The 13,813-nt window shown below is 16.0% G+C and overlaps 3 protein-coding genes across 3 annotated transcripts; 2 read left to right on the top strand and 1 right to left on the bottom strand.

Moving 5' to 3' along the window:
• Positions 1 to 550: 550 nt before the first annotated feature.
• Positions 551 to 1,108, bottom strand: PADL01_1352300 (membrane associated histidine-rich protein; the record flags this gene model as incomplete). Its single annotated transcript, XM_028684087.1, has 2 exons — positions 551 to 679; positions 830 to 1,108. The coding sequence occupies 2 exons, from the start codon at positions 1,106 to 1,108 to the stop codon at positions 551 to 553; spliced, it is 408 nt and encodes a 135-aa protein (XP_028540200.1).
• Positions 1,109 to 6,802: 5,694 nt separating this feature from the next.
• On the top strand, positions 6,803 to 7,947 carry PADL01_1352200 (Plasmodium exported protein, unknown function; the record flags this gene model as incomplete). Its single annotated transcript, XM_028684086.1, has 2 exons — positions 6,803 to 7,000; positions 7,264 to 7,947. The coding sequence occupies 2 exons, from the start codon at positions 6,803 to 6,805 to the stop codon at positions 7,945 to 7,947; spliced, it is 882 nt and encodes a 293-aa protein (XP_028540199.1).
• A 3,190-nt stretch (positions 7,948 to 11,137) lies between these two features.
• On the top strand, positions 11,138 to 13,667 carry PADL01_1352100 (tryptophan-rich antigen, putative; the record flags this gene model as incomplete). The annotated part of the gene is made up of 2 exons (XM_028684085.1): positions 11,138 to 11,317; positions 11,451 to 13,667. The coding sequence occupies 2 exons, from the start codon at positions 11,138 to 11,140 to the stop codon at positions 13,665 to 13,667; spliced, it is 2,397 nt and encodes a 798-aa protein (XP_028540198.1).
• Between the last annotated feature and the right edge of the window lie 146 nt (positions 13,668 to 13,813).

The raw sequence follows: 13,813 nt of genomic DNA, 5'->3' as shown, positions 1-13,813 counted from the left end.
TCTTTTTTGGTTTATATTTTATTATGCATAGATAAATATATACATTCGAATAATTTTTTTTTTTTTTTTTTTATATTTCTCTTTTAAATGTTACACAACATGTTTATATAAAAATATGTTATTATATATATATGTATATATGTTTGTGCTTTTTTTTTTTTTTTTTTTTTTTTTTTTTATAAACTTTTATACATATATATAATAAATAAGGAAATATAAAAAAATAAATTATATAAAATAAGAAAAACGAAACGCTAATATAATTTATAGAATTATATTATAAATATACCATATCATTGCTTTAACATATAAAAATATATACACAAAAATAATTATTTATAACTATGTATAATAAGGTAATGAAATATAAAAACTTGAAATAAATTTTTATGGAATATAAAAAATATATAAATCTAAATAAAAAAAAGGTTGTTCATAATTTTGTGAATTTTTTTAATCATACAGTAGATTAGTGAAATCTAATTATTCTGAAAATAAAACATACATAAATAAATATATATATATATATATATATATTTTTATGTGTCTCTTATAATATTTGACTTGTCTTAGTAGATGGTTCACTTGATTTTGATTGGTCCTTACTATTATCTTCCTTTTGGTCATCATTTACTGGTGTTATATTTACAATACGTACGGTTTTAGATGAATTAACAACCTAAAAAATGAAGAGGAATAAAGGTGCAAATATAATATATAATACAATAGAATTAACTGATATATATAAATATATATATATATATATATATATATATATATATAATATTTGTGGAATAAAAATCTTATATATATATAAATAAAAACTTACCTCATTATATAATTTATAAACTAATATTAGAAAGAAAGCTAATAATAAAAAGGATAGCATTAAATGGGAACTACAATGTTCATGATGTCGACAAAAGAAAGCAGTTATTGGCATACAAGGCCTATCATGAGCTAGCGTATGGACATGTGGAATGTGATGTACATGAGGAGTATGATGATGCATATGTGCTAACTGATGTAAGTGATCTCCTAAATGTTGAGCCCAATGGGTTCCTACTTGGTTTATTTGATTATATATGTCATATGGACAAGGCTGCATTTTTATAAATTGATAAATAAAAAAAAAAAAAAAAAAGAAATTAATCAAAATTAAAAAAAAAAAAAGAAAAAGAATTTTACTTTTTTATGTATATAAATTTTTTATTATGTAAAATTATATACTATAAATTATAATTATAAAAAAAAAAAAAAAATACTAAATAAGAATTGAAATAAAAATATAAATTAATATTTCACTTTATATTAAAAACTTAAGGTGCGTTCGATATTTATTGCTATATGTTTGGCTTGATTTCCAAATTCTTTATTAAAAATATAAAGATGTGAAATAAAAATATATATAAATATATAATAAAAAATGTAATAATAATTTTTATTTTATATATATATATATAAAAATACATTGAATTTATCTATATCCTTTTTTGGAATATAATTAAAAAAAAATGAGCAAATACTTAAAATATCAAATAATATTTATAAAATATACTATAAAAAAAAAATAATTAGAAAATAATATATACAATATATATTATATATATTAACAAATAGAACTAATGAAATTATAAAACAAAAAATATTTAAATATATTATACGAATTATAAAAAATGTATCATTAATTTTTATATATTTATTTTCTATACATTATTTACTTCTACAAAATAATATTACGACTACAATATATATTTATAAAATAACTGTTTATTTTATAAGATAAAAGTGTTCTATATATATATATTTTTTTTTTATGTTGTTTTTTTATTTCTCTTTTTTTTTTGTATTGTAAATATGCAATATTTTACTTTCATAAATGTACATAATATATATAAAATATATATAATATAAACTTCTAATTATTAAAAAAAAAAATAAAAAAAAAAGTGCTCCTAAAAATAAATATTATATATTTTTCTTATGTATTTCAAAATTTTTAATATTATTTTTTAAATTCGAGATTATATATAATGTATCCACTACACCCATTATCTGGTATATTATACATAATACATTTACAAATATTATATAAATAAAAAAAATATATATATATATATAAATATTTACGTATTTTTATTATTATTATTATTATTATTATTTTTTTTTTTAAGAGTATTCCACAGATTGTATGGATAGATGATGATACAAATAATATAAAATAATATATATATTATATATATGTATTTTTTTTTTAAATAAAATGAGAATAAATCTATAGATAAAAAATTTTTAAAATAATAAAATATTAAAAATATTTCTATAAAATTTTGTATTATAAAAAAAAAAAAAAAAAAAAAAAAAAAAAAGTACTTAATATAGCACAATATATATTTGAATTTTTTTTAAAATAAATTATTTTATTATTATTTTTTTTTTTTTCCTTTATTTTTTGTTTTGTCCCCCTTTTGTATATTTTTTTTTTTTTTTGGGGTATTTCTCCGTTTTTGTCCTACCCCCACAATTATTTCATGTTCGCATAAAAATATGTATCTTATATTATATATGGATATATACGTATAATATTATTCCATGTATGTATTTTTTTTTTTTTCTTCATCATATAATAAAAAAAAAAAAAAATGGTCAAAAATAAAATAAAATAAATAAATAAATAAATAAATAATATATTTTATATATTTTTTTTTTTTTTTTTTTTTATTTTGCTATGACGAAAAGTAAAATATAATTATATTATTTTATATTTTATTATATATAATATGATTTTTTTTTTATATTTAGGTTCTATATATATGATAAAGCATTTAAAAAAAAATACATTTATTTTGTATATTATATTAATATTTTCTACATATAATTTTTTTTTCTCCCTTAATGCATGTATAATAATAGAACAAAATTTGTTACTAATATATTTTAAATTTATATATAAATAAATAAATATATAAATGGGTTAAAAATAATTTAATTTATCATAATATACAATATTATATATATATATATATATATATATATATTTTTCTACTTATTTTCATGTATTATAAATTTATATCCTAATTTATTTTATAATTATATATATTTAAAATAAAAAAAGAAAAAATATAACTTAAGTAATAAAAATTATTACATTTATCATTTTAATTCTGTTTCTTTTTTTTCCTTTCTTTTTGTATTTTTTATCTAAGTGTAAAGGCATAAATCCATAATATATATTTATTAAATATATATACCTTTTCTTATTTTATTAATAATAAGTTCATAATCAGTTAAGCATATTTATGTGTATATATAAAATATTATATATTAAATATGTATGTATTTTTTAATATTATGATATTTTTTATATATTTTTCTATTGAATGCAACACACCAAAAAAAGAATAATAAAATAATAAAAAATATAAAAAATATAGTAAAATTAATTAGTAAGGTTTATATTCCGAACATATTATAAGTTAGTATATTTAAACGTTATATGAAAATATAAACATATTATATATATATATATATATAATTATTATTTAAGGTTTCACATATATAATTTTTATAATATTATTCTACAAATGAATATTTTCCTTTATTTCTCCTTTTTGTAAATGCATTCCTTAGAATTTCAATATAAATTATTATTCTATAAAATATATATTATTCAATATATTATACTACCAAATATATATATATATATATATATATTAAAATCAAAATGTTATAATTATATAAATTATATGTCAATTTTTTTTATATAACTTAAAAAAAAAAAAGATAATAATAATATTTATAGTGGAATAATAATTTTTGTATATATGTTAAAGTAAAAAAATTATCAAGTATATTTATTAATATACTCCTATTTTTCAAACTAATATATATTTAAATAACAATTAATCTTAATCATTCAAATATTTATTGAAATTTTACTGTTGATGGAAAATCATAATATAATTTTTGTACTGTATCCTATAAAAATATTCTTATTCTTATAAGTATATATTTATTTTTTAACAATTTTATATTTAAAAAATAAATATATATATATATATATATATATTTTTTTTTTTACTTTTATTTTTATTTTTATCAATATTGATTTATTGTTATTGCAAGAAAGCCTTTTCTTAACAAATCCTTATATATATGAAAAAGATAAGAAATAAATGCATTTTTTTATTTTAAAATTTAAAGAAATATACTAATCATATATAATATTAATTTGTTATATATATATAATGAATTTATTCAATGTATTTTTTTGACTTATTTATTTATTTATTTTTTTTTTTTTCGTTTTGATATTATGGAACTCATCAATAAAAGAAGAAAAAAAAAAAAAAAAAAAAAAAAACCATATATTTTCTTTTTTTATAATTTTTGTTTTATATTCTCCTATTGTGGTCATAAAATATATTCATATTTAATTTTTCATATTTTATATTTTTTAATTTAATTTGTACTTTTTTTTGTTTTATATCCTTTTGTTATAACAAATGCGGACAAAAAATAAGGAGAGAGAAAAAATAATTAAATTAAAAATATAATATTAAAGAAAATAAAAAAATTGAAAAATATATATATATATTTTTCTTATTTTAAAAGAATATAATAAAAATTTGGTATATATATATATATATATATAATATATGAATATATTATGTTCCTAGAATTTTTAAATTATAATATTTTATTACAAAACATTAAATTGTTTTGTATTTTTTAAAATGATACGTTAAAAAAAAAAAAAAAAATACCTAAATATTTTTATAGTTTCATTTTTTAAATCTAGTAATATATTATTATATATATTATATTTTACATTTTTCCTGTAAAAAAGTTAATGAAATTAATATAAATATAAATTTATTAAATATATATATATATATATATATATATATATATTTATTTATATGATACATAATTTTTATTATATAATAGTATTATAGACTATATATATTAATAGTATTTACATATATACTTAAAAAAAAATTTTATGTACTTCTAAATTTAAGTATTCAAATTTTTATTATACCCTCTTTTTATCACCAGTAAATTTTTCCTGTTATATTATGTAATTCTCATTTTACATGCATTTCTATTTTTTTTTTAGAAAATAATTTACGTTATTTTTTTCATATGTACCTTTTTTTTTCCTTGTTCTCAATAAAAAAGTATTATTTTAAATGGATATATATTCCAATAATAAAATATTATTTTTCAAAAAAAAATAAGAACATAATAATAATAATAATATATATATATATATAAGAAATAATATTCTATAAATTAATAATGTTATTTTATTTTTTTTTTTATTTCACAAGTTAATTATAAATGTTATATAAACATACTTAATGTAAAAAAATTATTTACTCATAGTATAAAAATGTATGTGCATATAAATATACCCATTTTATATATCCAAATATTAATTAAAAAAAAAAAAAAAGTTAAGGTTTTCTTACTAATCTAATCTATATATAATATATTAAATATATATGTAAATATTTAATTTAACAGTTTTTTTTTTTTTTTTTCCTCAAATATATATATGCATATATATTATATAAATTTTTGTAAACTGCAAAAAAAAAAAAAAAAAAAATATTCTATTATTTATATAATAATACAATATTTATATATATATGAAAATATATATTATAGTGATTTTATATTCTATATTTATTTTCATGTTATTTTAAAAATATATATATACATATTGTAAAATAATATAAGAAAAATATATAAAATATGTACATATATATATATATATATTATATATATAATATATATCTTTTATTTTTAAGATATTTTTTTCATAACATATATATTAATATTATTATTATATATATATTTATATATATAATAGATATATTATATTTATATAAAACATTAGATAAAATAAATAAGAAAATAAAAAAATTATGTAGAAATAATATCATACATGATATTATTTAATATATATATATATATATATATTATTTTTTTTTAATAGAATATTGTTTAAAAATTAATATTATTATTATTAAAAAAATATATATTATATTTTATATATATTAAAAAAAAAAAAAAAAACATAAATGGGAAAATTTTGAAATAATATTTTATAATTTTGTAATTTCTATAAATTTTCCATTCTTAGAATATTTTTATAAGTAATATTTTTTTTGATGTTTTAATAATTTTTATTTATACATATATATTTTTTTTTATTAATATTTATCTAATATATATAAATATAATATAATATAATAATTTATACTATATATTATATATATATATAATTTTATAGATTCCGTTGTATGATTTTATATGTTTGAAAAAAAATATATATATTGTTAATATATAATAAGTACTAATTAGATGTAAAATTGGTTTTGTTTCTTATGTTTTTTTGTTATATAATAAAATATTATTATATGCACAAGATTGTTATTATATTAATATTATATGTATATATATTTTTTATTTTATTATTATTTTTTTTTTAAATATATTTGTTCTATTTTTATTTATTTAATTTTTTGGGATAATCTATAAAAATATTTAAATTAAATTTTAGTCCGTGATTTTTATTTTAATATATATAAATATATATATATATATATTTACATAATCGTTTAATATATTGTATTGGATCAAATAAAAATTAAAAAATATATTTAAAGTATATTTAATAAAAAATATATAAATTATTATTAATATATATAGAATATATATAAATATATATATATATATATATATATATATATATATATATATATATATATATATAAACATATATATTCAAATGAAGACATACAATTCTGTAAATAATATTATGGGATTCCAAGGGGAACAAAACAGTATTGTTCCATCGTATAATAAATCAAGTATGGAGAAATCATCAAATAAAAGAAATATTAAAGGAAGGATTTATTCTTTTCATTTTCTTGTGAAAATATTTGCATTTTCACTCTTCATATGGACCTTGTATGCATCACACAATGTAAGATAATAGAAAGGATGATATATAAATATATATATATATATATATATATATATGTGTTATTTTTTTATTTTATTTTATTTTTTTTTATTGTATTATATAATATTTTGTGTTTTCATGTATATTTCCCATTTCATAATATTTACATGCTGTATTATACATATATTAATATATATATATATATATATATATATATATATATATATATATATTTATTCATATAATTGCATACATATAATTGTTAACTAATTTATTTATTATAGGGAAACGTTAGTAAGAATGCTGACACTGTGAACACAACTCAAGGATTAAGCAAAGGAAGAATTTTAGCACAAGGAGATCATAACGAAGAAACTGAAGATGTAAATCTTAAGGCCTATCATACTGGTGAACGTACTGGATATACTGAAGTAAAACATAGACGTACATTTTCACATTCTCAAGAAGGAGATTCAAATACTTTTGAAACTAGAGAAGAAAATGAAGTAATTGGTGATTATGTAGAACAACAGAATTATGATGATGGTTCAAGTCAAAAAAATGGAGATTTTAAAGCAGTTTTTAAAAAAGCTGATAATTTTATTGAAACCAAGTTAGTTAGTGCTTTACATCCAAAAAAAAATCACTTATTAAAATTAGCTATTCTTGCATTCCCAATATTCTTGGAACATGTATCTAATATATTTAAAAGAAGAGGATTTAAATATATCGGAACTGCTATGCATTTGGTTTGTCTTGTATTCTATGTTTACATATTCAAAGTAATTGTTAATCACTTATTAACAAATAAAGAAGACAAATTTGGTCATTTTGAACCACATGGAAATTATCCAAATGATGATGGTAATTACAACCCTGGTTATCATAGACCTAAAAGAAGAAAAAAAGATTATAGAAGATACGAAGATGGAAATCAATATCAAGATGACGAAATAGTTGAAGCTTAAGCTTCTTTTTTTTTTTTTTTTTTTTTTTTCCTTACCTTTATAAATTAATTAAAAATTTATTTTATATATATATTTTATTAATAAAAAAAAAAAAAAAAAAAAAAAAAAAAAATTAGAATGATTATTTCAAAATTTTTTAATTTTAATATTTCCTTGTTTATTTAATTATTTTATTTATTTTAAATAATGTCAATTGTTTATATTCGTATTTTATTTGTGAATGTATGACTGATTATTTATTATTTTTTTAATAGTTTTTTTTTTTTTTTTTTTTTTTTTTTAAATATACATTATATGTATATATATATATATATATATATATATATATATTATATTTATTTCTTGAGTTTTTAAGAATATAGATTAATATTCAAATTTTTTAATTCATATTCAGCAATTTTTTTTTAATATTTTTTAAAACATTTTTAAATAATCTTTTTACTAACAATATATAAATTTTTATATTTTTTATTGATAGATAGATGTATACGTTTATAGTGACAATTATAAATATATATATATATATATATATTTTTTTTTTTTTTTTTTGGTGTTTATTCATATATGTGTAGGTGTGTATATAAATATTTATATCAAATGGATACATTCTTTTTCCTTAATTTTTTTTTATAGAATAATTTAAGAAATCATCACAAAGTCATACTTTCAGTTTTATAAAATAATACACACTAATAAAAAAAATAAAAATAATAAGACATATTTTTATTATAATAATGAATTCATATTTCTACTAACGCTTTTCTTCTTTTTTATAACGTCTATATTTTAATTAATGAGGTGCATTGAATATTTCAGCATATTTTATACATATAACGATTTACGAATTTTCATATTAAATAAATAAAAATATGGCGTGTACTTAAATATAAAGAATAATAAAACGAAGTTAAAATGTTTTTTTTTTTTCATTATAATATATAAAAGAACTATATAATAAGAAGATATATTCTCAAATATATAAATAAATAAATAAATATATATATATGTATATATATATATAGAGAGAGAAAAAATAAAAATTATAAAAATGCATTAAGGAAAATAATTACCCAATTCATACTTATCATAAAAATTATAACCACTCCTTTTTTTATTATTTTAAATGTTACATTTTTAGAAAATGTAAGAACTTTCCATTATTTATTATTAGAAATGTAATAATATATTTTCTTATTACATATTTTTTGCATTTTTAATAAAATAAACAATTAAAATAATGTTAGTTTAAAAAAAAAACATAATATATTTGCTCCCATTATCAGAATATAAATTCAAAATAAATTCCTTCTAAAAACATGGAAATGATTAATTTAGAAAAAATAAACATATGAACAAATAAACACAGTAATAATATAATAGTGAAAATTTATATTCATTTTGATGATATTAATTATTTTAATTAATTATTACTAAAATATATATATATATATATATATATATATATATATATATATATATATATGTGTATAACATTTATATAATAAAACGAATAAAATTATATATATATATATATATATTATTATTATTATTTTAAATAGTTAATATTCGATTAGCACCAATAAAAACAAATTATTTTAAAAACACCATATTAAAAATAATTCATGTATAAAATATTATATATATAAATATATATATATATATTTTTTTTTTTTTTTTTTTGTGCCATAATCGTTTTACGGAATTTGTTAGTTTAAAATATTATTTATCCAAGTTAAAAATATTGAATAGGGAAAAAAAAAATTAATAATTAATATAATATATATATATCTGAACTTTTTTTAAATATGCATATAATGAATATTAAATATTATATATATATAAATATATGTAATAATAAAATTTTATCTTTTTTTTTTTTTTTTTTTTTTTTTTTTTTGGTTTTTTTATTTCTCCTTTTTTTTTGGTTTCTTTTTTTTTTTTCTCTTTTTTTTTTTTCTCTTTTTTTTTTTTTTTTAATTTTTTAAAATATATATTTTCATATATTTTATTTTATATATAATTTTAAGTAAAGTGTTTTATAATATATTAAAATGGTATTATATATATATATATTATTATATATATATATATATATAATAATAATATTATTTATTTATAATAAAAGTATAATATAAGAAAAATTATGTATGCATTATTATATATAATAAATTAATTTTTCGTAGATAAAAACATATTAAAAAAGAAGGTTATATATAATATTATTATATATATTATATATATTTCGAATGAACGAATATACAACATATAAAGAATTATATAAATATTATAAATATAATAATATTATCTTTGTCAATGTTTGTTTTATTAGATAATCTATTAATATATATTATGGTAATTGTATATTTAAATATCATACAATATATTTATATAATATATATATATTTACGTAACATTGTCATATATATACATACATACATACATACATACTATTTGTGTTTTTTTTGGTGAATATAAAAATAAATGAACACCAAAACAAATAAATATAACGTAAAACAGAATAAAATAAAATATATTAAAAGGAATAATTCAATGACTGTATTATAAAAACAGAAAATCTAAATCATAAATTTATATTTTTGTTCAGATTTGTTCCTTTTTTTTTTTTTTTTTTTTGTTTTTTGTTATAATTGAATAAAATACATAAAAGAAATAAAAAAAATAATATTTTTTCTTATTCGAAAAATTAGTCCATTATCCATTAGAATAATTAAGAAAGAATAAATATATATAAATATTTGTGTATATATTATAGTAGATATATACAAGTATAAATTATTTATATATATATGAATTATTTTTTTTATGTTGTTTTATTTTATTTTTTTAGTTTAAGTCTTTTTTTTTTTTCATAAAAAATTTATAGTATATATATATGTAATATCAGTGAAATCATATCTTTAAAATAAAAACAAGCTGTATACATATATTTAATTATATATATATTTGTATTTATTTATTTCATTTTAATTTTGTTTTTTTTTTATTATTTGTTTTGTTTTGTATGAATATACAAATCATAATATACATTATTATTAGTTTTGTATATAGCATATATAAATTTGAAAGTAACTTATAATATTATTGAATAATTTGTTATATATTAGAACCACAAAAAGAGGAGAAAAAAAAAAAAAAAAAAAAAAAAAAAAAAAAAAAAATAGAAAAGCATATGGAATTGAATACCTATAACAATATTAATTCTACATATAAATTATTTCAAACTCCATTAACTAGTGCATTAAATCATGACAAAAAAGTAGTGGAGAAAATAGATAAGGACCATGTTGTCCAACTTTTTTATATATTAACTATTATGATTTTAAAATATGTATTTAAACGCGTGAATAAGGTAAGATGAAATGAAATATAATAAAAAATATATATGAGTATTTACTATTATTTTGTATATATATATTTATATATGTACATATATTTTACTTTTGGTATTAATTTTTTCCGCATCTTAAATATATAATTTTTAGGATATTAAGAAAAAGAAAAGGACAAAAAAATGCTGTAAGGCACTAAAATATGTTAATACTAATGAAGTTGATACTATATTAAAGAAGGATGTAAATGGTGAATACGCAAATACTCAAGAGATGGTAGAACAAAAAAAAAATGAATGCGATTTAAAATATACAAGGGTTAGAATTTTAAATGAATTGTTTAAAGAAATAGAACATAAATGTAAAGATCCAAAAAAAGAGCACAATATAAAAAATAAGGAGAAGGAAGAAGATGAAAAAGTTAAGGTGAATGAAGAACATTGTGCAGAAGAAAAAGAGAAAAATAAACATAAGTGCAATGATAAAGAAAAGGAAAAGCATAAAAATAAAGATCATGATAAAGACAACATTAAAGATAAAGGTAAAGATAAAGATAGCGATAAATGTAAAGATAGCGACAAATCTAAAGATAGCGACAAATGTAAAGACAGCGATAAATATAAAGACAGCGATAAATGTAAAAACAGCGATAAATATAAAGACAGCGATAAATGTAAAAACAGCGATAAATATAAAGACAGCGACAAATGTAAAGACAGTGACAAATGTAAAGACAGTGACAAATGTAAAGACAGCGATAAAGACAAAAGTAAAGATAGCGATAAAGACAAAAGTAAAGATAAAGATAAAGACAAAGGTAAAGATAAAGAAAAAGATAAGTCAAAAGAAATAATTCTACAAGAAGGTACGGAAGAAAAACGATTAATAGAAAAAGGTGTAGAAAAATTTCAATCAGGAATGAAAAAAATAAAAGAATGGATGGAAGGTATAGATAAAACTAATAATGATATTCCAAATTTATTAGTTACAGTTAATAAAGAAATTGAGGTACCTCATGGAAAAGTTCAAGAATTTGAAGAAGGAATAGAATTGTTTGAAGAAGGAGTAAAATTACTTAAAGGAAGTGCAGGATTGGAAGAAGATGGAAGTGAAATAAATGAAATAGAAATTGTTTTTGAAAAACCAAATATTACAGATGAAGAAAAAAAAAAGAAAAAAAAACAGCTAGTAGAAAATTGGATTAATGATATAAATAAAATGGTTGATACGGAAGTTCATAAAATTATATCAGAAATAGAAAACGATAATGATGACATGTCACATTACTTAGAAGAAAATATTGAATCTTATGAAATGTCTAGTCAAGAAATGATGCTAACAAAAACTAAAGCATATAATAATATGTCAGAAGTGACACAAATGAATGAGCAAAATTTTAATCAACATTCAAATGTAAATACCTATGAAAATATAAATACAAATACAAATGTAAATTTATTTAACAATTTCAGTACAAATATAATTCCTCAAGATCTTTTACATAACCATTCAAGTGAAAATACAAATTCTGAAGAAGATTTAAATAATAGTTTAAATGCATATGGAAATAATGACAAAGATGTAAATAAAATGGAAGGACATAAACTAAATATATTTGAACGTAAAAGTAAAGCATGGAATGAATGGAAAAAAAATACAGAAATAGAATGGGCATCGTTTATGCAATTGGAACAAGAAAAGAAAAGGAAATTCATAAATAAAAAAATTAAAGATTGGGAAGAATGGTTTCCAACAATATATAATAATTGGCTAGCTTATGTTAATAACTTGGAAGAAGATTTTATGCATGATAAATGGGAATTTTGGTTAAATTGGAAAAAAAATGATTGGGAAAAGTTGATAGACTCTGAGTGGACCAAACAAATGGAAATAAAATTTAGAGAATTTATGAGAACAGCAGAAAGTAGTTTAAAACAAAAACAAATGAAACGTTGGAGTGTATGGAAATCTAATAAATGGAATGGTTTAAATGGATGGAAAAAAATAGATTGGAATTTTGAAGGTGATGATATGTGGATAAATCAATATACTGCTGTACAAAATGAAAACAAATTGAAATGGCAAGAATTATCTATACAAGAAGACATCGAATGGTTAGATTGGGTAAAAGAAAAAGAAAGTTATATGAATAATAAACAATGCATGGTATGGGAAACATGGAAAGAAGAAAAAAGAATATGGTTTGAAAAATATATTAATATAATTAAGAAGGATTGGTTAGATCATAAACCATGGAAAATTTGGAAAGTACAAAGAAATAAAATGTTTCAACCTATCGAAAGTTCAGAAAATGAAGAATTATATGATATAGAGCATAATGAAAAGCTAGCTGTTTTGTTTGAATATTAAAAGTAATATAATATATATATATATATATATATATATATATATATATGTTTATATATATTATATGCATATTAAAATAAAATACATTGATACAAATTAAATGGCTGCTGTCATTTACTTATGTATTTCAAGTAAAATATATATATACA

Source organism: Plasmodium sp. gorilla clade G2 (assembly GCF_900097015.1).
Source record: "Plasmodium sp. gorilla clade G2 genome assembly, chromosome: 13".
Classification (NCBI taxonomy): domain Eukaryota; phylum Apicomplexa; class Aconoidasida; order Haemosporida; family Plasmodiidae; genus Plasmodium; species Plasmodium adleri (nom. inval.).
The sequence above is the reverse complement of the archived record's forward strand: the minus strand, read 5'-3'. Positions and strand labels throughout refer to the sequence as shown.